The 22,521-nt window shown below is 48.5% G+C and overlaps 10 protein-coding genes across 10 annotated transcripts; 6 read left to right on the top strand and 4 right to left on the bottom strand.

Annotated features, from left to right (window-relative positions):
* Window positions 1-252: 252 nt before the first annotated feature.
* E1B28_009866 (uncharacterized protein) lies at window positions 253-6,704 on the top strand (the record flags this gene model as incomplete). The annotated part of the gene is made up of 8 exons (XM_043154793.1): window positions 253-429; window positions 492-1,892; window positions 1,944-2,649; window positions 2,707-4,609; window positions 4,661-5,961; window positions 6,017-6,248; window positions 6,298-6,371; window positions 6,424-6,704. The coding sequence occupies 8 exons, from the start codon at window positions 253-255 to the stop codon at window positions 6,702-6,704; spliced, it is 6,075 nt and encodes a 2,024-aa protein (XP_043007251.1).
* A 258-nt stretch (window positions 6,705-6,962) lies between these two features.
* On the top strand, window positions 6,963-8,565 carry E1B28_009865 (uncharacterized protein; the record flags this gene model as incomplete). The annotated part of the gene is made up of 2 exons (XM_043154792.1): window positions 6,963-8,145; window positions 8,204-8,565. 2 exons carry the CDS (start codon window positions 6,963-6,965, stop codon window positions 8,563-8,565), a joined length of 1,545 nt encoding a protein of 514 aa, XP_043007250.1.
* A 1,322-nt stretch (window positions 8,566-9,887) lies between these two features.
* E1B28_009864 (uncharacterized protein) lies at window positions 9,888-12,399 on the bottom strand. The gene is made up of 4 exons (XM_043154791.1): window positions 12,203-12,399; window positions 12,024-12,141; window positions 11,025-11,952; window positions 9,888-10,959 (listed from the first exon to the last, which is right to left on the bottom strand). Exons 1-4 carry the CDS (start codon window positions 12,385-12,387, stop codon window positions 10,136-10,138), a joined length of 2,055 nt encoding a protein of 684 aa, XP_043007249.1. The 5' UTR covers window positions 12,388-12,399; the 3' UTR covers window positions 9,888-10,135.
* A 121-nt stretch (window positions 12,400-12,520) lies between these two features.
* On the top strand, window positions 12,521-13,014 carry E1B28_009863 (uncharacterized protein; the record flags this gene model as incomplete). Its single annotated transcript, XM_043154790.1, has 2 exons — window positions 12,521-12,767; window positions 12,830-13,014. 2 exons carry the CDS (start codon window positions 12,521-12,523, stop codon window positions 13,012-13,014), a joined length of 432 nt encoding a protein of 143 aa, XP_043007248.1.
* A 432-nt stretch (window positions 13,015-13,446) lies between these two features.
* On the top strand, window positions 13,447-15,599 carry E1B28_009862 (uncharacterized protein; the record flags this gene model as incomplete). Its single annotated transcript, XM_043154789.1, has 4 exons — window positions 13,447-13,455; window positions 13,514-13,630; window positions 13,681-13,881; window positions 13,944-15,599. 4 exons carry the CDS (start codon window positions 13,447-13,449, stop codon window positions 15,597-15,599), a joined length of 1,983 nt encoding a protein of 660 aa, XP_043007247.1.
* A 235-nt stretch (window positions 15,600-15,834) lies between these two features.
* E1B28_009861 (uncharacterized protein) lies at window positions 15,835-16,638 on the bottom strand (the record flags this gene model as incomplete). The annotated part of the gene is made up of 4 exons (XM_043154788.1): window positions 15,835-16,119; window positions 16,180-16,338; window positions 16,393-16,584; window positions 16,633-16,638. 4 exons carry the CDS (start codon window positions 16,636-16,638, stop codon window positions 15,835-15,837), a joined length of 642 nt encoding a protein of 213 aa, XP_043007246.1.
* A 1,176-nt stretch (window positions 16,639-17,814) lies between these two features.
* On the bottom strand, window positions 17,815-18,769 carry E1B28_009860 (uncharacterized protein). Its single transcript, XM_043154787.1, has 5 exons — window positions 18,654-18,769; window positions 18,594-18,597; window positions 18,455-18,526; window positions 18,306-18,399; window positions 17,815-18,237 (listed from the first exon to the last, which is right to left on the bottom strand). The coding sequence occupies exons 1-5, from the start codon at window positions 18,700-18,702 to the stop codon at window positions 18,094-18,096; spliced, it is 363 nt and encodes a 120-aa protein (XP_043007245.1). The 5' UTR covers window positions 18,703-18,769; the 3' UTR covers window positions 17,815-18,093.
* On the top strand, window positions 18,770-20,116 carry E1B28_009859 (uncharacterized protein). The gene is made up of 5 exons (XM_043154786.1): window positions 18,770-18,877; window positions 18,933-19,144; window positions 19,199-19,494; window positions 19,543-19,959; window positions 20,015-20,116. Exons 3-5 carry the CDS (start codon window positions 19,201-19,203, stop codon window positions 20,078-20,080), a joined length of 777 nt encoding a protein of 258 aa, XP_043007244.1. The 5' UTR covers window positions 18,770-18,877; window positions 18,933-19,144; window positions 19,199-19,200; the 3' UTR covers window positions 20,081-20,116.
* Window positions 20,117-20,845, bottom strand: E1B28_009858 (uncharacterized protein). Its single transcript, XM_043154785.1, has 5 exons — window positions 20,735-20,845; window positions 20,656-20,682; window positions 20,536-20,598; window positions 20,324-20,405; window positions 20,117-20,271 (listed from the first exon to the last, which is right to left on the bottom strand). Exons 1-5 carry the CDS (start codon window positions 20,771-20,773, stop codon window positions 20,219-20,221), a joined length of 264 nt encoding a protein of 87 aa, XP_043007243.1. The 5' UTR covers window positions 20,774-20,845; the 3' UTR covers window positions 20,117-20,218.
* Window positions 20,846-20,898: 53 nt separating this feature from the next.
* Window positions 20,899-22,439, top strand: E1B28_009857 (uncharacterized protein; the record flags this gene model as incomplete). Its single annotated transcript, XM_043154784.1, has 8 exons — window positions 20,899-20,904; window positions 20,959-21,205; window positions 21,261-21,825; window positions 21,873-21,957; window positions 22,009-22,103; window positions 22,155-22,234; window positions 22,293-22,306; window positions 22,359-22,439. The coding sequence occupies 8 exons, from the start codon at window positions 20,899-20,901 to the stop codon at window positions 22,437-22,439; spliced, it is 1,173 nt and encodes a 390-aa protein (XP_043007242.1).
* Window positions 22,440-22,521: the final 82 nt, after the last annotated feature.

The raw sequence follows: 22,521 nt of genomic DNA, 5'->3' as shown, positions 1-22,521 counted from the left end.
CCTCTCGAGGTCCATCGCTCGTTTTGGACCTTTTCCTTCCATTTATAAAAATTCATTCTTTCCATTCTCATTCCAACCATCATTCTCGACGTTCACACACATTCTTGACGTTCACACACATTCTCGACGTCCATACACCATTGCGTGCGCCGTGGTGTCCACGTTCAGAGACACCCGAGCTAATTAGCATTTTAGTCTACTCTACGCTGGGGCCTCAAGCTCACTTCTCGTGTATCAGCAACCATTTAGCGGATGGTTATGGACGCTACTGAACTTTCACGATGGACACGGTTTGCAAGGAAGGGTGGTATTGGAAGGTGTACCGCGATACACGATTGTGTTGCGGAGGGAGAACAAGATTTGATGTTCTTGAAGGACGATGAGATTACTGTCTTGATGCAAATACCGGACCTTGATGGTGTGTATCTGGTGAGTAGGACTGTTGAACGTTGGGTTGTACGTTTACCTTCAAAAATTCACCGCCGTAAAAGGGTTACTGCGAAGGTGTCGTTGGCCGTTTTCAAGGCGGCGATGTCCACTTTCACTCAAAGTTGAAGAAGCCAGTCATGACCAAACGGTCTTCGGTTCTACAAGCAAAGTCCCCTACACCAAGTTCAGCATCCCCTCCGATACCAACAGTACCTCCATCCCCACCAACCTCGGCAGGTCGAGCACCGTATACTCCTTTGCTCGGGCAATCATCTAGCCCAATAGGTGTCTTGTCCTCATCTCCCCCTCCTATGCAGGTTTACCAGCCACCATCGCGTCACCCCTCCGCCAGAGCCTCTGAAATGCCAGCGAAAAATCATACTACGAACGCCGAGTTCCCGGAAAAGGAACCATCATCATCCAAATCACCACTTCCTTCTTCCCATCCGAAATATATTCCCACTGGATCCGGCACGTCTGTTGACGGAACCCTTTCCAGAGTATCAGCCTCCAATAACAGTTCAAGGCCAATTCCTTTGCCCTCCGTGGCTCCAGCATCGCCTGCGCCGTCGAGTCATGGACATTCTCACTTGCCTCCAACTTATAAATTCCCAACGGAGCCTTCTTCGCCCTCCAAAAAACGAAAGCAACAGACCGTCCCAGAGCAAATATCTTCAGTTGATTATCGGATGAGTGCAAACCAAGTAGAAGAGGAGGTTACCGTTGAAGGAGAGCTTTGCCTGCACCGCACCGCATCCCAATCCTCTTCTAATCTTGGGTACGGTGGTTTGTCCGAAGACGAAGCATTAAATCCAGGGACGAGGTTCTCGACTGCATCCTATGGCTCAGATGATGGTCAAGTGGGCATTGGTTTATCCTTAATGGGTGCGTTGGCGGGAAGTGACTCGGACTCTGAAGACGATGTTGACGTATTGGGAAGGAAAAAGGGTACTGTCAGAGCTGGAATATCATTTGAGTCAGACGAGGATGAGAACACGATCGAGAGTGTAACCCAGGGAGCTCCAAATCTAGCGCACACAGACCTCACACGGCCTCCAACGGAGACTCCATTTTCAGTTTCCGGTACAGAAGATAATGGGCCTCCGTTATCGTGTGTGAGAAATGGAGAAACTACTCAGACTGCGCCTGTCGTTGTTCCGCTTCGATCAGATTCTCTACGTTTTCACCGGGATCCTTCAGTTTCAATCAAGAAACCTGATTCTTCCGTCTCTTCATCGTCTGCTCAACTCAAGACCGATTCTCCCTCGACGGGCCAGTCTCCCGACCCGAATCGTTCCTACCTTTCAGATGACGATCTCTCACCTCATCCTTTCGATGGAGATGAATGGGAAGGGGCGTCCGACATCTATGACAACTATCGCTATTCCAGATATTCGCGATATTCGCGATCGTCTGTGGCCAATTCTCACCGATTTTCAGGCGTATCAATCAATAGTACTAAAGTAAGCTTTTTGAGCAGTTTAAGATATCATTTGACTAATGTACATGAACAGGGACATCGGCAAGTACCATCAGCATCGACTATGCCAGCTTTACCCGTTGGAGCAACAGGATCGCCAACTAGCTTAGCCTTCTCAACCGTTACTTCCCCAACTAGTCCAAATACGGTTTTCGGCAGACAGGCCGAGCATAAGGAAGGTCCAGAAAGAGACGACTCACCCGTAGATCCCAGCGTGCTATCTTCATCGAGCTCCACAGCACTTGACGATATAACTGTCGCTGAGCCTCTCCGTTCGAACATTGGAATGTTCGGCTCGCTGACTGGCTGCATCCTCATCTCCACGACAACGACATCCGTTGTTGAATCTAACGCCGAAATTCCTCCGCAAAACGCAAACCAAGTGACATCCCTTACACGCTCCAACTCCGTCGCATCAACCATCGAGTCGCATTATTCACGCGATTCTGAGTCTCACAGCTCACCCAATGCGCTACGCCAGCGGTCGTTTATGTTTTCCCCTGCACGAGGTGATAGGGAGGACACGGACTTTTCTGTGCCTGCAATTGGAAACTATTCAGACTTTACTCCCTCAGTATCACCCTCTACCGAAGAACCCATCCTTCCAAAACCGTCCCATCTCTCCGTGTTAGAAGCAAACGCTGCGTCCTTCCTTCGACCAGAGAACGCCAGGTTATGGCAAACTACTGAAAAGTTAAACATTGTCAAAACACCTCCACCGACACAGGAGACTTTCCCTCGTACGTCCATTGAAACTGGTGCGGAAAACCCCAACCCTAGTAGTAATGTCACCGTAGACTCTCCAGAGGAGGAAGCAATCGCTGTCGTTGTTCCAGATGATTCTGCCAAGGTTACTACAAAAACCCAAGAAGCGCCCCCACCATCCCAAACTCCTTCCAAAACTAAGCAACCAAAAGTTAGGCCCACCCCTCTTAGTCTTCTCTCGACCACTACAACTGAAGTCGGTGCCTCCCCTCTATTGCATACAAGGTGGGGAAGTCCTGTGAGCTCAACAGGAATGAGTTCAGGTAGGGTCAGTGTGTACGACGAAAGCGGGAGCACGTTCCCAAAGACACCCCGCGATTTTGATTTGAGTTCTGGAGAGCTGCCTATTCCCGGCGTACCTGCTGGAACCGCTCGAATGGCGCTAGAAATGGAACAGACGGAAGGACCTTATATTTCATCGATCAAAATCAGTACCAATAGGTACAGTGATATGCCTCTAGTAGTCGAGGATGATGAAGAACTTCCATCCCACGCGAAGAATCACGACTCCAAAGATTTTGAAGTTGAAGGGAATACAACTTTGGATACAGGAGGAGGCGAGAAGGACACGAGCTCAGTCTCAGATAGCACATATACGAGTCATTTTTTGGATGGTTTGAAGGATAAATCCTTTGCAGACTCCACTAGCCAAAAGACTGGTCTAAATGCTCTAAGAAAATTAGTCACTTCTGCCGATGACCACCGCACGCCTTCACCAACACTCCTTATTGTTCAAAGTTCTTCTCCCTCGTCCCCTTCTTCCACCCCTGGCTCACCAGCGTCTCTAACTGTGTCGTCCCATTCAGCAGGTCCGCCGTCTCCTTCCCCTTCAGCATTCCCGATACCACCCACACACCAAGGCGACACAACCCCTGTCAACGCTCCTTCATCTCCTAATCCCGCTCACTTGCGACCTCAGCTTGTGGGTGACGGTGAGCGGAGAAGTCTGTTCCTTCCACATCCAAACGCGCCTAAACCACCTACCGATGGACCAGGGCTAGGTCCAATGGGGCCACTGTACCAGGGCGGAAATAGCCCACAACACCCAGCCTTCAACGCTGGATCAGCTTTAAACCGGATAGACCCTAAGAAGATAGCCATTCACGCGCTTCGACTTGCGTTGTCGGTACCACCGCCACCTTCGAATCTGCTCCCACCACCCTCTTCCGCACCGATCAGAGGAAAGAATGGTAAACCAGCACCCACTCTCGCACCACCACCACCACCTCCCAGAGGGCCAACCATCTATGCGCGGGTTGATGTCGACCTTGCAAGTGCGAATGGGCCCGTTCCTATTACGTTTGGCATAGAACCAATGGGTCCACCCCCGTTACCTCCCCCCCTACTTCCAGATAATTATAACAAGACAACGGCAGGGTTACCACACATAGTCGCACCTTCTCCTCGTGTGGCGCCTTCTCCATTGCGACTAGGCCCTGGCGCACAACCTGAGACGCTGAGACAGACGTCAGTCATGAAAGATATTGGCCTCGCGGTACCACGTTCACCCTTGGCGCCTCCTTCTCCGCTGAAAGATGTACCGTTCTTTAATCATCTTGAGTTTCGGTCGGATTCCTCATCCCCACAAGTTCCATCTGGTGCTGTGGGCAAAGGTCGCCAAGGTCTACTCGGGCGAAGTGCAACCACGTCCGCGGCTATCCCGAGCGTCAACCCCCCCACTGCATCGTCAGGCAGTAGTACCAGCAACGGACAGTTTGCGCTACCACGCACTCCGGTGAGGTCTCCAGATGGCGAGTCAGGACATCCAGCCAATCTACATGAAACCAGCTCCAACGGTTCCAATACATCGATGCATGCGCCTATCCCACGAGCTAATTTCACACCTCAAGTTGGCGGGCTTGGCATGCGGCCACGTTCCAGAAGCTTCACAGCGTTTAACTCCCCGCCTATTGCAAACGGCGGCACTAGCTTCAGGTAATGTTGTGTTTGGACTGATCTACAACCTCACTAACATCCCCTGTTAAGAGATGACTCAGGATTCGGTCGAGCTCGTGAGACATCAAGTTCTGGATCGCCCTTGAGAACTGTCACTGCTTCTGAAGTCTCTCCTGTCCGTTCTCTGACTAAATCAGTTTCAACCCCGAAGTTACACGTTCCTTCGCCGTTGTCTATTCCAGCTAATAACAAGGTTGGACCCGGTACCCCCGGCATATCTGGCCCTCTCGCATCATCCTCACTCGCAACTTTTCCTCCACCAGCAAGCTCGACAATACCAACCACTCCCGTCTCTCCAACTAAATCGAATGGAGCCCGACTTCGTAAAGTAACTTCAGTGACATCGCTTGAGAGTGCGGCTAGTTCATATAGTACAGCAGCTGAATCTTCTCCTCCGCCTTCCCCCATCACCCAACGGATGCCAAAGAAACAGTCTTTTCAATCCATGGATGGTGCATCTGTAGCTGTGATCACTGCAAATCCACGTCCATTTGATATGCCTCCAATACCTGCTGGGGTTGGTACACTGGTGGGAGGTTCATCAGATCCAGAAACGAGCTCTGTTGTCAGTGCTCGCTCACAGGCTGTATCTCCACCGCCGTTTGGGCGGAGGTCCTCTCTTCGATCGAAACTATCATTACCGAATATGCGTCGAAGCTCCAGTCGACATGATAGCATGAACTCGAATATCCGGCCTGTTCAGGACAGCCAGACATTACCGAAGGAAAACCAGACTGTGCAATTCGAAGACATGGACTTTGAGCTAGTCAAGCCCAATGTACCTTTCCAAAACTCAAATCGGAGAGGGAGCGAAGAATCGTCGATAGTCCGACCGGGGAGTATGGAACGATTTGACCAACTACGAGCAGACAGTCCAGCTTTCTCAATCGCTTCATCGGGATCACGTCTAACAACAGGGCTTGCCTCGGACTCAGCAGCAATGCGGGCGAGAGCTAATACCAAAGCTTCGGATGCCGAAGCTTCGATGGAATCCCATCGTCAACGTGAATTGAAATGGGTATCTGTCATGTCGAGTGTCCCACCATCCCAATCGCGGAAGACGAAGAAAGTGAGGAAGCTGATCGGAGAAGGTGTACCTGCCTCCGTGAGGTACCTCGTATGGTCCCATTTAACGGACTGTAAAGCAAAAAATGTCCGTGGAGTTTACACCTCTTTTGGGAAAAGGGCTCGAGTCGCGGCTTTCAAGGATATTGAGGGGGATGTTAGACGATGTTTCACGGAGTATGCGCACTTGCAGAATACGCAGGGACCTGTGATGGCCCTCTTACAGGCTTATCTCACGATGGTTCCGGATGTGCCTTACATGACAGGTAATTTCATGATTACTTTTTGTTCAGTATGTGTTGAGATGGAATTTATATCTAGGCTTGACGCTCATTGCCGGACACTTGTTGCTTTCAGCACCAGAGGAAGATGCGTTTTGGATATTTGTGTCCATAATGGATTCCATGCTACGACCCTATTTTTCTTCCTCATCACTTCAGATGGAAGTTGACGCTGCGCTCTTTAGCCGGGCGTTGGAAGCTAATGACCCCCCGACGGCAAAGAAACTGTTGATGGACATGAGCATGAATCCGACTCATATCTGTAGTCCTTGGTAAGTGTGCCGATGGTCTGACTTGATGGCAATTGATTGGATTGATCAGGTTTTCGACATTGTTCGTTGGGTGTTTGCCCACCGATTACATTGACCGAGTGTGGGACTTATTCTTGTATGAAGGTACGCTTCCACTACGACGCATGTCTACTTAGCTTCAAATGTAATCTTACAGGGGTCCCTTTCTTGATACGTGTCGGACTTGCTATCGTATACTGTTGTCGTCGCGCTCTCCTTGACGCAACTGATGAAGAGACCGTGTTGGATTATTTGAGGCATCCATCACCAAACTGGTTACCTCCTTCGGCTGATGCATTCATCACATTCGCCCTTTCGTTCAAAGTGAAAGACGAGGAAGTGCGAAAGCAACGGATTAAGATGGAAGCTCAAGTAAAACGTCAAGCTCAACAAGCACCCCGTTCGACGGGTGGTGCTATCTCTTTTCCGAAGAGCTGATGCTCTGTCAGTGTGTAGATTATTTTGTATCTATAATCCCATGTCCTATTATCATACAGCCGTACATACGTCGTCGAGATACACATCTGAAACACTCTTTTCGCCGCACCCGGGCGCCTTCCCGTTCGAATGATTGAGCGGCGAGCGTCGATTATTTCATTAGCGCTCAAACGTCCCTCTCTTTCTCTCTCCCAACGACCACGACCGTCGTCCTCATAGTGGTCGTCTCACCACCCACGGTCATCATCGTCATTTGCTATGGGCAGTGTCCTCGAAGACTATTACCCTTCTCCTCCCTCGTCCAACCAGCCTTCCCCACAAATTACCCCAGAAAGCATTCGCCAACTCGACCTTGCTTATCAACGAGTACGTCAACTCAGAAGAGATATCCTCCATTCATATACCTCTAGAGGGCGAGACAATAGTATGGGTCCCCCACACGAAGCTCTCCTGCTCGGTGGGCAAGGCGGCGGAAACGAGCATCAGAATACGGATACACCTCCATTACAGAGACTTCGTTCGCCCGTTTCATCAGAGACTATGGAACGTTTGAGACAGTTTGAGACACTGCAGGCCGAATTAGACAGCAGTCGTTCGTTACATTCCCTTCAATTGACCACAAATCACGACGAAACCTCGTCCCAAAGTCCTTCCGACCTAGAGTCCACTCGCCCATCCCAACCTCCTCTGTTGAGGTTACAGCCATCTAGCTTGCATTTGCCTCCTAGCCCAATAAGCCCCATTAGTCCTCCCCGCCAACCTCTCCTCCCCCCTCGTGTCCTTGAGCCTTCGCATACACCACGTTGGACAACTATCTCAGACGACCCTCATACATTACTCGGAAGGCGTGTTGCAGCAGTCATGAGAACAGTAGAAAACCGTACAAGCACTACAGCGCAAATTCCGGATGCAAATGCAGAAAGCGCCCGCCGGATGTCTCAGCAGGACTCAGACCACAGTGTCAACTCACGCCACCCTCTGCCCCCGTCCTTCCGGGAGGGTCACCGCACTGAAATGGATGCAAGATCACCCACACCGCTGCGTACTGGTCCACGAAGGGCCAGAACTATCCGCGGAGACACACGTCAAAATTCTGGTTCGAGGTTGTCAACCCTTTCTAATTTCTCGGTTCAGAACCTTCCGACACCCACTACCACGCACTCTCAGTCTCTCATACTCTTTGACGAGCCCACGAGTTATGAGCCGGGGCCCGAGACCAGTCACACTCCTTTGGAAACGGAGAGGATGGAGTCTATTGACGAAGAAATTCCCCAGCGACCTCGTGATCACCTAAATGAACACGTTCGTGGCCTCGGGCTCAGTATGGATTGGGATTTTGCAAGTAGGCGTGGTAGCAGTTTCTTCGAAACCAACGTTGACCCGGAACATCATCAGCGGAGGGTGATACGGTATTCAGAAGACGTAGTTCCTCTCACTAACGGTTCGTTGGTCAAACCCTTTCTTCTTTTCATACTGATCTTATGATTGAGAATATGTAGTGATCCGTCTCGACGCAGACGGTGACGAAATTCCGGTTGAAGATGGCGTCCATGGACAGGAAGCAAGCCATTGGCCGAGGTGGATTCACAACCCAGTGGAAGATTTGCAGTCAAATTACCATCACCATCATCATACCACCACTCTTACAAGGCCGGGTCATATAGTGATTCTTCCTGATGGTCGTGAAGAGATATGGCCTTCTGTACCAACAGCGTTGGCTCGTTCTCATATTGGTCCGAAGATCACTGGAAAATGGACCCCGTTTTCGCCTGACCCTCTACCTTTACCTCTTCCTGATGAGACTACAACGCGGTCTCCAGGCGTACTTGTTTCAAGGGAGGCCTGTTTAGTCGCTCGTTGACTTTCTCTCTGATGAGTCTATTAATTTATTTTGTACACATAATATTTATGTTAGTGTAGCTACTTCTCGTTGTCTATATACATTTACAAAGTTGAAGGAGAAATCTCTCGTTCCTTTGCACTTACCATATATTGTAGGGGCGCCAGTTTTTGTGCTAATGTTTCCGATCTTGCGATACACACGGACGATGTCGTGACACTTTCGTCCCCCACCCCGTGACAAGATTGGCTTGCATTCCTGCCAGATTTCAGGATTTAGCTAGTTGGATTCGCAATCCGCCAGATTTAGGACTTGCGTGACTGTCTGACGGTGAATCAGGATAGGAAGATCCTTGTTAGGCGAGTGCTAACATATTCCATGTCGGCCCCACTTAAGGATCCATGTTGTGCGATGGATGTGACGAAGAACTCGAAGCAGCATTGATCGAAGCAAGTAAGTATACAGGAAGTCCTTCCGCTAATGTGACTTACTGGGCCGGGAGGGAACGATGGAATATGCCTACTTGACCTCGAAATAAGTAAATGCCTTTGGGTGGTAGGCGGTGACCGATAATGTCACCTGAAGCTGTGCGAAGTAGCAAGTTGTCGGGCATTGAATATTGAATATTGACCAGCTCAGGCTATCTACTGGCACAAGCAAGGCTGATGTTCCTGAGGTAACAAAGATTGAATCATAGGGAGTTTGAGGATAAGATATACACTCACCAAATTTCAGACCTTAGAAGCGACGGCGGCGTGTCCTAGCTGTTGTACTGTGGGACTTGATTCCATAATCACATATTCCAAATGCCGCTTCGCGCACTTCTCTCTTCTAAACGCGCACTTTTTCATCGCCTTCCGTCGTTTTCTATACCCGTATCTTGGCGGTCGGTTCGTTGAATGAAGAAACTTTCCTCTTATCTAGGGTGGTGACATCTACCGCAGATGGGGCACCTGAGGAGATAGTTGAGGTGGTTTTGCGCGTTAGAGCGAGCGATCCTCGACGTTGGGATGTCAGTTCTAGTATCTTTTGTTTGTTGTGGATATACGAACCTAGGCAACGTCGGATATCTGGTATATCAGTCTGAATCGTTCAGGACGTGAAACCCGAAAGAACATACCATAGGGACGGATCGTCACTTACCACCATGGATGATTGAGTTCTTTACAAGTACCGGTCGCGACGGAGACATCTCTACCTCTTTCCTCCTTGCGCGGCAGACCAGAGGCACTCGACTTGACATGCGAAGTCTTTGAGAGAATCGAAACATGATAGATAGATAGATAGATAGATTACACGGCATGTGAGCCCGCTATGTTTGTTTTGTTTTCGCGAAGTATTGAACCTGACACGTCATCGCTAAAAGCTTTCGATGCGTACGCGTACGGTACCTACTAGTACTAAACTATTGCAGTACAGCTGGTAAGCTGGTATCGAGTATTTATGTATTTAGTGCTTTAACGTATTGACAATACCAAACCTACAGTCCTGTTCGCCGAAGTGGAAAGAAGTTCGCAGGTGGTGTGGTGTGGATCATAAACAAAAGAAAAAAGAACAGGACGGAAGACCCCAGCCACTCGCAAGTCAATCCTCATTTTGCGGGTGTAGATGTAGAGGGGGAATGTCCATTAAACGAGCTCTGTTGACCGTTGGAACGCAGAGGAAGCGGCAATGCGACCCCGCCTGCTGCCACAGGAGTAGCGGCATTATTTGCAGCAGTCAATCCGTTTTGCGAAACCGTATTTGCGACGGCTAATGAGGGGCGCTTCTGTGCAGGTGTCGATGTCGAACCAGACGTCGTCGACTGTTGACTAGAACCGAAGAAGGACGTATATGACGGTGCAGAGGCGGTAGGAGTAGCAGTGCCAGATGAGCTACCTGCCGTATTGGTCGTAGTTACGTTGGCGGGGGGAGTATAGTTGTTGTACCAGCCGCCTGAATAAGTGTACGGTTGATGTCCGGTTGCTGCATAGGTCTGAGTAGTCGCATAGTAACTCCCTTGCTGTTGCGCTGAATAGTAAGCGCTGGCACCATGCTTGTAAGGTAAAACATATGTCGTCGCCCCCGTGCCACCCGCGTTGACTTTGCCATATTGGCTTTGTGCTTGGGTGTATGGGAATGAGGGATAGCTCTGGGTAGTTGCTGCGGCATTAGCGGCGGGAGTGGGGATGGGAGCCGCGACAGTAGCAGCCGGTACAGGTACCCCGGGACGTATCTTAACGGTGGAGTCATCCCGTAATGCAGTACTTCGTCCTGGAGGAAGGTTTCCGTGCCAACCAGATGTAGGAGCAAGGGGAAGGGTTCGGTGAAGGGCGTGAAGAGCAGAGGGTGTCAATACAAATGGCGGATGCTCTCCCATTGATGACCTCGGTCTTAATGATGCTAATATGGTCAAAGAATCTAAGATACCATGGGCTAAATTGGAAGGAAAAAAGGTTGGTTCTTCAACTCCTGTGGTGAGTAATGTGACAACAGCTTACCAGTATCCCATTCTTCCGATCCTTCCTCAACCCCGGTAGATCCCCCACCTTCTGCTACCAATCTCCTGTATTGAAGGTCCTGTAGCCTTTCCAAAGCCTTCCGATTCCTGTCGAGGAGCTCTTGGACGGCCGATTCGAGCTCTAGACTTCGTAAGCCTGCCTTGATTGAGTCAACCTCATGACTAGGTAAGAGTTCTTGCAACTCTTGTTCAAAATTACCCGACTTGATCTCTTCAACCTCAACTGTATCATCATGTTCGTCACTTCTCATAACAATGCTATCCATTGCCCTCGCTCTGTGTCGGTGTTCTGCCCACAGCTTCAACTTTCTGGACTTCTCCTTGCGCTTCGCATTCTGTGCCAAATAGTGTTCCCCTAACTCCTGTCTACCAATTTCGGTACCATCCTGATCAAAAGTTGGAGCGAAACTCGAGTAGGGACCGTAGTCTAAGAATGAGCCCCGAGAGATACGGCGTTCGACGGGCATCTTATTAATATGTGAGGGCAATACTTTCGTATGATAAGAGCCGAGGTTTGGTACCGACGAGAAAGGTTTGGAAGAGCGAGCAAAGGGTAGAATCGCAACGAGGTCTGCATGCCCATGAGGAAGATCTCGCAGCTCGCGACTGATGTCGGAAGGTATGGACGAGTTAACGGAAGTCCAGTAATCTCCTTGCGGGAGATGCTGAACGAGGGCATATCGAGGCGAGAGGTAACGATTTGAAGGTGACTCATCCTGCGATGATGTTTCATCCGACTGTTGTTCTGCAGAATTGTCGGAGCCGGCTTCGTTGGAAGGGAGCCGTGTGTGAGAAGCTTGATTGAGAAGAGAAAGAGCTAGCTGACAAAATCTGAGCTGCTGAGCCGCTGGCTTGGATGGTAGAGCTCTAGGATGTGACGATATCGGGAAAAGCTTTTGCACTGCTGACTGGCAGACCAAAAAATGGATGAAACTTGGTGAATCACCGTTAATGTCAAAGAACGAAAGGATGAACGAACTTGTAATACGGACAGGGGATGTTCCGCGCAGTCTTTCAGAAGAGCCCGAAAAGAAAATGACTTGGATTCATCGGATGGCAATGGAAAGACACGATCCAAAAGGCCTTGAACATCGATCCTGAGGAAAGATTACTGAGCAAACGAGTGTAGAGAATAGAAACGAGAAGGTATATCTATACATTTCTAGCACGGCTAGTATTTTGTCTGCTTCTTCTTTCTGGATGTGAATAGACTGATCCACGACATCATCTTGAGACTTTGTTTGTTTTGTGGGAGGGACATCTGTTGAGTCGTCGTCCTCAGTGCGTTTGCGCTTCTTGGTGGCTGTCGAGGAAGAGACAGATGACCGTGTAGCTCTTGCCATTTTGTACGCGACGCGACTGACTTTCCGCCCAAGGCCCAAACTTCCCTTCCTGCACCTTTTCAAACTCCGACTAAATATTTCACATTCCGCCATTCGCGCTCCCTTCCTCATTGTGAGCTCCTCGCCGTCACCAATGCGCGCCGCCCCAATATCATCTTTGCTCAGGGCAAAGCTTGGCTCCTCTCCATCTAACGGTTATACTACTTTCCTTCCTCAAATACGAAAGCTCGTTTTTGAATACTGTGACAAATGGCCGTCATCTCACAACGCCAGAACATATATCCTGAATCATGTCGAATCATTAGCCCGGGCGAATCCTCACGTAGAACTTGTTGTCAGGCAGCGTCCTCAGAATGAACCGATTATTCGTGGGTTCTATAGTGCGTTTCCCAACTTAGTCTTGTGTTTTTCCAATTCTCTTATTTCTGGCTTCACTTCTTAGTCAATAATAGAGACAAGGTCATCGGATTAAAAGGTCTCGAAGTCACCGGAATCCAGAAAAAGGTTCAGCTACTACTCGATTCCTCTGGCGCCAAGATCAAACCTCTGAAGAAGACTGTAGAGAGTTCTACAGAGGCCGCCAGGGGCATCTGGAGTGGCCTTCACTCAGCCAGGCCTACGTTATAAATTGATACCCTTCATCTTCCTCGCATCCCTCGGGTCATTTGGCCCTCCTAAAGTATAGCTTGCTCCAGAAGAAGAACCCGTAATTTCTAGAAATACCACGTGATATATCACCACCTTATCATCGTGTTCTACACGCGTTTGATGTCCTCCCAACGACTCCGCCGCACTGGTAACCCTGGGTGTTACTTCCGGATCCCCCGAAAACGGGGTTCATGTAACATGTTCATTTAACTCACACGTGTGAGCCGTGAGGTTTAGGTGTCCTCACCTTTTAACTCCAGGTCGTTAAAAACTACCTGCGTGACTCATCGTTTTTCCCTCCTGCCTAATTACGATCCCATTCTCTTTCTCTTCTTAACCCGACGTCTCTTACCCGTTCCTTTCTCCCCCCCACCACATTTCAACTCTGGACGCATCGGAGATCGAAGGACAATGTTCCAAGTTGGTATCTCATATTTTTGTCGTGTGATTGTTCATCCATTCCGTTTGGCCCATTTAGCACAACAATCCCTCACTTTCCTCTATCACTAGCGAAGAGCTTCAATGGCTAGACGCAGACGCTCAGATCCTACAGGATTCCTCGTTCCTTATCACTGAACCATCGTCCACCAATGTTGTGTGTCTTTCCTCTTGTATTAGTGACCTATTTACTGACCTTCATGTTAGCACTATCCTTGCCCCTGGTCTAGCGCCAGCAACGACTCTCTACTGATCGCACGCACCAAAGGCATCCCTCCGAGACACCACTACCAAAGATCAACCAAGTCCAGCAGTGCGAAGACCGTGACACCAATTCACAACCACAGTAACCGGCTCTCAAACAGCCTTGCTCTTAAGCGACCCAATCACCCCAACCTGCATAGTACAGTATGTTTTTTCTTCTTTTGCCTATCGCACATACTTTCACGACTGACTCATGCCACTTAAAGGCTACTCCGACGCCGCTCTCCACACCTTCTCTATCCAATTCTTCACTCCCCTCTTTGTCCAACCACAGTGATATAACATCTTCTGTTGATTCGATCAGCGCCCCGCGATCGATGAAAAGAAGCCATTCCCCAACTGCAACTCCTCCACGCTCCCCAGAATGGATTTATAGACGTCCCAAGTCTCCTACTACACCTCCCGCTTCCTCTCGGTATCGGAGACAACCGGAGATGAATGGAAATGCCGGTGAACCTTCCGCGACATCGCAAGGGTCAATTAGCTATTTCTCAGAAATAAGCTCCTCGTCTTCATCATTGCCATCTCCGATTATCTCGTGTTCGGAAGCCCTCGAGTCTCCGACACTCTGGACCTCCCTACTCCGACCACGGAAACGCTCGGGATCGGTGACGAGCAAATCCTCAGTAAACACCTCCGATATTCCTTCTCTATGGTTCAGCGCCGATGATGGTGCAGGTCGAACACGGCCTTCACCTGGCTCCCGCTTTTCGAAGGCCAAGAAACCCCAGGCCTCCTCTTTATTCACTCAGTCCCCCAGTTCTCTTTCGAGGTCCCCATCTCAGTTGTCCGTTGGCTCGCTCGTCTCGCAACATGGCATAGGAGTACAACGTAATCGCTCCTCCTCCGTCAGTTCGTCGCTATCATCTATCTCCACATCACCTACCACTACGTCGTCTTCTCTACCCTCAACACCGAGCTCGCCCTCACTTTCTCCCTCCTTAACGAAAAAGTTCAAACCGCATCATCAATGTATTGTCGAGGATGTTGAGCCGGAGTCAGAACCTGAAGACAAGTTGGGCCTTGAACAGAGCCTCTCTATAAGACGGAAGGAACCCCTCGAGCGGTCCGCATCCGACCCCATGTCTTCAACCCCTGTCCTTTCTCAGTCCTTATATTCGCCTAAACGCCGCCTGAAGCCAGACACAAGCAGCAACAAGTCTGTCAAGTTTGCTGAGACACCAACTGTACACTATGCTAGTGCTGGATATGACCCTGACTTTTGGCATGTTCCTGGAGAATCGCTGGATACAGACGTCGAAGTTGATACCGATCAAATGGACATTGAGAACGAAAATGTTACTTCACACGTTCCCACAATTCCTGATCCATATGCTTATGCCCGAACCTCTCACCGAATGGATGTTGATGAGGAGCCAACGAGAATACGTCTACGAGACTACCGGCCTGAGGATCGCGAAACGCTAGTTACTCCCACACCGGACCGCGTTCGGGGTTTGAAGAGCGCTGTGTCTAAGAGCTTAAAAAGGCATCCTTCGTCTGGTTCCTCGTGGCGCTCAGCACCCAAGCTCTCTCCATCACGATCCATCACTCCACGACCCCCAATATCAGGTCCTTTTGTTTTAGGATCAACGCCAACGGTACCCCATGGCCCGCAGGGAGGAACACCGTGCACTCCACGCAGTCAACCTCGTAGTAAGCTTGTGGTTAGTGGCATTGCACTCAGAAGTGCACCATCGTTGGAAAGTTTTAAAAGTGTGAAGAGTAATACGAGGAGTGTGAGGAGCCTGAGGAGTTTGAAGAGTCTTCCGGAGAGCGTGAAGAGCAGTATTGAACTAGGAGCGCGGGAGATGAAGGAGTGGTTTAAGGGCCGAATTTCGATTGGTGTCGGAGCATTGTGATGGAGTTCACAGAACCTTTCTTTGGCTGGTCCTACTTACTGTCCTTGTCCATGTGTGTCTGTCATTTCTGTATTTCTTTCGGTCACTTACACTTGTGTTCTATCATCGATTACCTTCAGGCTTTTGGGTGTTATTGACCTTCAGCTAGATATTTGTTATATTTGGCAACTGGAACCACTAGATTTATATACCTATTTATTGTGTTTTGATTATACACTTGACGAATCATTGTGAATCAGTCGTCATCCACCATTTCGAGATCTCCTTCTATCCCAGCGCCTTCACCGGTGTCATCAAACACAATTTCATTCACCGCGTCCATCTCTGCATCTCCGTCGGCGTCGAGATCTGGATCCGGATGAGTGAAGGATGTTTTCGATTCGACTGTAGCCGTCCTGGCTTCCAGGGTGGTATAGTCAAAGGGTTTAGGGTCGGATAAAGGCCCCGCAAGGGATGATTGGACTATTTCCAGCACGTTAGTCATGGTGTCGCCTAGTCGATCCTCCAGTTCCTCCACAATCTAATGAATTCGCTGATTGATTTAGTGCTCCAGCTAAGGTCTCGTACAGAGTGTTCGTACCACGTATAATTCAACTGGCTTCGTAGGCGCAAGGTTGACAACTTGCAATTTTTCTGCCTTTGTAAGGTCATATTGGCGTAGATTTCGGCACAATCGTCTAACTCCCTCCGCAGTCTGAGAACGGGTAGCTTGATGGTCCGCGGAAAGGTACTGAATAGCCTTCAGGAGTCAAGGTCAGTTGGAAATTCATACAGGAAGAAAAAGTAAACGCACTTCGACTTGAATCGTTCTCAAGTTTTCGCTCGTGACAGCGTCCGTTGGTCTTTTGCTTGTGGTTCCAGAAGCCTCCTCCTCCCTTTTTATGCGCAATGCTGTTTTAGTGCGGGCTATGTGTTCATTTTCAAGTTCACGAAGGAGGCTAAGAACTTCAAAGTTGGAGAGGAGTGCAGACCGAGCATCGATGACCTGCGTTCGGTTAATTTATGCTTTCTTTGCCGGGATGGGTGTGCATACCTCCATGGAATCGTTGGGTCAGATTTCAGATCACGGAAGTCGAGACGTGGAGAGCATCGTGGTCCTGACAGAAGTTATGTATCAGACCAATATCAGACCATTCGCTAAATAAGTAGTACCACAAGTATGATTACTCGTAGCCAACTTAGGAAAGTTGAGGAATCCTATATATCCTATATATAATCCTATATATAATGGGACAAAGAGACCTGATTATCAGCGATTATCAGCGATTATCTCCAAAAAATGATCTATGCGACAGGACCAGGGTAAATTAAAGCGGAGATCGAAATTTCCTGCGTGCACGACAATGTCCCCTCCCTTTGAGCTACAGTAACGTAGTATTTTTCATGTTCCTGTTTATTTATTCCTACTGTTATCTGACATGCATCTATATCCTATATATAATGGGACAAAGAGACCTGATTATCAGCGATTATCAGCGATTATCTCCAAAAAATGATCTATGCGACAGGACCAGGGTAAATTAAAGCGGAGATCGAAATTTCCTGCGTGCACGACAATGTCCCCTCCCTTTGAGCTACAGTAACGTAGTATTTTTCATGTTCCTGTTTATTTATTCCTACTGTTATCTGACATGCATCTATACTTCAACTGTTATGAGATGTAACTTTTATATTCCCACACACTTTTTTGGTAATAATTTGTCATCTCTCACTGTCTCCTCTCCCCTTCTCTAACTGTACTGTTTTTCCACAGGTTACAGGTTTTTCTGTGCATGGGACAGGGAGGGAATGGGGTAGGCCACCCTGTACAAAGTTCTGTACACAGTACAAGTCCTCCACCTGCTATTTATGTCACCCACTATACAACATGTACTGATTTGGCACAGAATACTTTCCCCATGGGTTTGTACCTGTAAAATGGGATAGAGCATGGCCATACCTGCAGATAGGGAAGTTGGAACAGCACGGGTTGGTGGGTTTTCCTGTGCATGGGATGGGGCTGGAATGGATTAGTCACCCTGTACAAGTCCCATACCCACCATACTTTTTTCCATGGGTAACGGGTAGGACAGGTGTAATTACGCCTCTGACACAGGATGTTCACAGAACAGGTCATGTGATATGAATACAGTGGGCCAAGGGACACAAACTTTCCCCCCATGGGTGATTCATGCTGTTCACTACCTGCAGAACTCCTACAGAGCACAAGTAAGCAGGTGTATAAACATGCAAAAAAACTCGGCACAAAGGGCCGGGTCATAAGCTTGTCTCATTGAAAGGAAGAACAAATGGAGTACCGGTAAGTACTAAGCAAATCATTTGCAGTGCCAGTACAAAGTCTTGTAATTATGAATGAAGTGCTAGCCGCTTAGTGTGTTTCCTTCCAACGGTGAGGAACCGAATAGCAAACGATCTGATTTTATGTGCATCCTGCTTCGCAAGAAGCCACGACAGAGCCTAGACCGAGAGGTAGGATTCTGTGTTGGTTTTAAGTCTAGTTCTGCTTGGTTTCCTGAGCCCAACGTGCTTTGATGAGTTCCATTCCTTCTGATCTTGAGCGAATTGCCATTGCAGGAGTGAGAAGTTGCATTCTAGCAGCTTGTAGATGTGTACTGACGGCAGAGTCGCTTCGAATGACCTGTCAAAAGAAAGAGTGCATATGGTCGGGAACTTGGAAAACGAAGGCCAATGAATGTGAGTGCGTACAGAACCGATTGAGAGAAAGAAACCAAAGGTCGCTGCACTGCTGACCATGTACTGGGATAGAGTCGCCAAAACTCCGCGAGGCCCTGGACCATGCCTGTTCCAGTGTCAATAGTCAGCTACTGCGGAAACAGTCAAGAAGTAGCAAACACCTGACGATGCTCCAGGACCCAAAGATAAATCCTATGGTCAGACCTACACCGCTTCCCATAAGAGCACCCATCCTAACGATTACGGTTCACAAAAACTTTAGTACTGGACACAGCTTTCAGAGAACCCAGAATAGCATACTTGACTGTAGACAGCCACGTTAGAAAAATTTCAAAGTAGGAAAAAGGGAACGTGGCAGACGTTTGTACCATATTGAAGGCTCCTCACGTCTTGGGTGTGCTGCTTGCATGATATGTGCCTTGTACTAGTAGCTCAGCTAGTAAGCTCCGGAAGTCGACGTCGAGGTCCGGGAGAGAATTCGAAGTGCACGCGCGTCTTATGTATACTCGGCAACAACGATCCTTTCCGCAAGACGTGAATGGCTGGCCTACCTGTATTTCCTGAAGCTCAACAAGCCCAGATAAGTAGGCATTTGTTTCCATATCTTTGACTATCAAGTCATTTATAATCAGGTACTAGTTCGTGCCCATCAACGCGATTTGTATCATGTCTCCTCATTGAAAGAGCAAACCGAACACGTTCTGAGAGCTTGGTTAGGTCGGCTCCCTCCCAGTTTCATCGCGAGTGTGATTCATGAAACTCTTCAAAAGGAACCCGCTGGTTAACAAGATGGGGAAACGAAGTTGAACTACTTGTGAGGCTGATATACTACGGCTTTACAACAGGAAGGGGTATGGCTTCCGGCTCTTTTGCATGAACCGATGCTGAACGCACAGTTTAATCAGCCATGCAGACACTAGGAGAGGAATACACTGATATCTGGCAACACTCGACTTCCACTCGTCAGACCCCTCCATCACTTTGGGTGAGATCGGCGTTGGTTCTTCTGCCTACATTACCGTCCTATATCTTGGCTCGGTTTGTCAACATTCAACTGGTCGAAATGCGAGTACCGCGGTTAGCCGCACTACTTAAGACTTTACCGAGCACTCTAGAGATCCTCACCGAAGTCAATCTTGCGGCTTTCTATGTCCGAGGGATGTACTATGACATTTTCAAACGCTTGATTAGCGTTAGCTATGTGAGTTTTTACTCTCTTCTTCGCGATCGATAACCGATATGTCCATAGTTGTCGTCAAAACCTGAGAATCCCCATGTCCGACAACCAAGTTATTCACTCCTTGGGATCTTAATTGGAGTCAGACTGCTTTACCGCTTGGTCAAGCTTACCCGGACTTTCGCTCAAAGTGAGGCGAAATCTGGCTTGCATAGTAAAGAAGAGTCTAGATCAGCAAGTACAAAACACCACGAAACCTATCTTGACGACCGCCCAGTTTCAGCGCTTTTGAAAATTGAGCTAGAAAGCGAACCTGCAAAGGCGGCGGAGGAGGACGAAAGAACGATGCTCGACATCCCCACAATACGTCCAGAAATTCGTGCATCCAGAAATTGCACGTTATGTTTGGAAGAACGTACTGATACTTGTTCAACCGAGTGTGGGCATCTATTCTGTTGGAGCTGTATCGTTGGATGGGGCAGGGAGAAGGTAGGTACCCCGATCCAGTTGGGTTTTGTACTGTATACTAATTTTCACGCTACAGGCCGAGTGCCCGCTCTGTAGACAATCGTTGAATCTTATACGTCTACTTCCCATCTACAATCTATAGCCCATTTGCACTAGCTATATACAAATTACACGGGAATTTTGTTCAGTTGCCTGTGGGCGGAGTATGCACCATTTGAATTATCGTTATCAGAATTGAGATGGTGAAGTAATCAAGCGAACGGCTGGAATTCTTTACGCTCTACACGACTTGTTGTATCAGCGTGATATTGTCGCCCTTCAGTAGAATACGACCTGATGAATCCGTAGTAAGAATGAAAGTAAGAAAGTGTAAACCAGATCAAACCTAGTTCTCGCCGCGGTTTTGCTTCCTTCACAAACACTTCAGCAGCCTCATCTACGACGATGTTCATGAATTCATCGAAGCCCTGAAAGACAGAATGGTCAGCTTTTCGAGCCCACGCCTTCAAAGAACGATGATAGAAGGGTGCGCAGTGGTATCACCCTTCGGGAGATGTTCAACGTGATGCGCACGATATAGAATCCAAAAAGACGTACGATGATTCGACCTTCAATCCTCATTTCGATGTTGTCGTACAGCCATATCACAACTTTTGCTCTCTTAGACCGAGGAGTGGTCAGCATCGATCGACAATCAGTAAAAATGGAAAGATGAACTTGTTGAAGGTTTTTGAAAATAACATTCTGTTGGGACGAATCATTAGACCTCGGGGGAGAAAACTCAACTGACACATACGATGGGCTGAACCATCACCCTCTGCTGACGACCGGACATTTTGAGTAGAACTGGGGAGTCGAGTTATAGAAGACGGTGGTAGAAGACTGCAACTCGAAGCGGGCACGTGGCCTCCTCCCAATTGCAACGAAATTTCGACGCGGTTCGCTTCAACTGAAACCAGCATGGAGGTACGTGTACTGAGATTTCCTCGTCATTTTGAGAATCTAAAAGTGCACTTATAGCTGTTTGCTCCATCGAACTCATCGACGGCTGCTGCCGTTACGTTTATTACTTTCGTTCAAGACCTCAAAAAGAAAACCAAAGCATGGGGTCCGATGATAGAGCTCTGTGCCAGCGGAGAGAAGACATTGGAGCGATTTAGATACCAGTTCCCGGATGACTGGCTATATAGCGATCAACTTAGAGGGGAATGGAGTGCCTACAATGAAATATTGAAGAGGAAGAATGATTCTATTCAGGAGCAACTTGGTGAGTGGCTGACATGGGGATTCTCTTGGGCGTAGCTTAGTCCCATGTTCAACAGCGGGTCTCCAGCTCAAAATAATAGCAGAAGACAAGATTGTTGAAGGAAGAATCGGTGATATTCTGCAAGAATGGGAGATCACTCGTCCTGTTCAGGGTAACATCCGCGCGGACATGGCGATGAACACCATAAATGTCTTCGAGGGCAAACTGAATCGCGTCAAAGAGGAATATGATCTTCTTTGCCGCGCAAAAGAAGCATTGGACCTGGAATTGACTAGACATACACGTCTGGAACCCGTGTTTGAGGAGTTACGCGATTTGAAGGCCGTATGGACTGCATTATCGGGTATTTGGAACCAGATCAGCGAGTTGCGGGAGATGGCGTGGGCCACGGTTCAGCCCCGGAAGCTGAGGCAGCAGATTGATGCACTGCTCAGTTCTACTAAGGAGATGCCGACAAGGATGAGGCAGTACGCAGCATTTGAATATGTGCAAGACATCCTTCGAGGTCTCCTCAAGTCGAATACTCTTGTGTCCGACCTAAAATCAGAAGCTTTGAAGGACCGCCATTGGAAGCAACTGTTCAAGGTCCTGAGACTAGGGTCATCGGTCAGCTTGAATTTGTAAGTCTTGCCTTCCTTCACCTTTACGATTGTTGATCGGGAAATAGGATGACCCTTGGCCATGTTTACGATCTGGACCTCAAAGGAAACGAGGGCGTCATCAAGGAGGTCATTGTACAAGCTCAAGGAGAGGTAAGTTGGGCAACCAGAAATCTTGGAGACGGTTCATTAACCATATTCTAGATGGCCCTCGAAGAGTACATCAAACAAGTGAAGGAAGTTTGGACGAATTATACTCTTGATCTCGTCAACTATCAGAACAAGTGCAGACTCATCAGGTTCGTAGCATGTTCTGTTGAATTGGCTCAAAGTTAAGGGACCTCCCTTAGGGGGTGGGATGATTTGTTCAACAAGTGCAGCGAGAATCTCAATTCTCTGACGGCGATGAAATTGTCCCCGTATTACAAAGGTCAGTACTAAATGAATATGTTCGTCCTGCTGAGAAATCCTGACCTATTTTCTCTTAGTTTTTGAGGAAGAAGTATGTTATTTAGTGTTTGATTTTCGGACGGTGTTCTAACTCCGTGTGTAAGGCGTCGTCTTGGGAAGATAAACTGAGCAGAATCAACGTGCTTTTCGGCGAGTTCAAGTTAATGATGCTGAAACGAATATGAATCTAATCTTCTGTATTTGAAGACGTTTGGATTGATGTCCAGCGGCAATGGGTTTACTTGGAGGGTATTTTTTCTGGTAGTG

The sequence above is a fragment of the Marasmius oreades genome, chromosome 6 (assembly GCF_018924745.1).
Source record: "Marasmius oreades isolate 03SP1 chromosome 6, whole genome shotgun sequence".
Classification (NCBI taxonomy): Eukaryota; Fungi; Basidiomycota; class Agaricomycetes; order Agaricales; family Marasmiaceae; genus Marasmius; species Marasmius oreades.
Note: the sequence above shows the minus strand (reverse complement) of the source record. Positions and strands in the feature narration are given on the sequence as shown.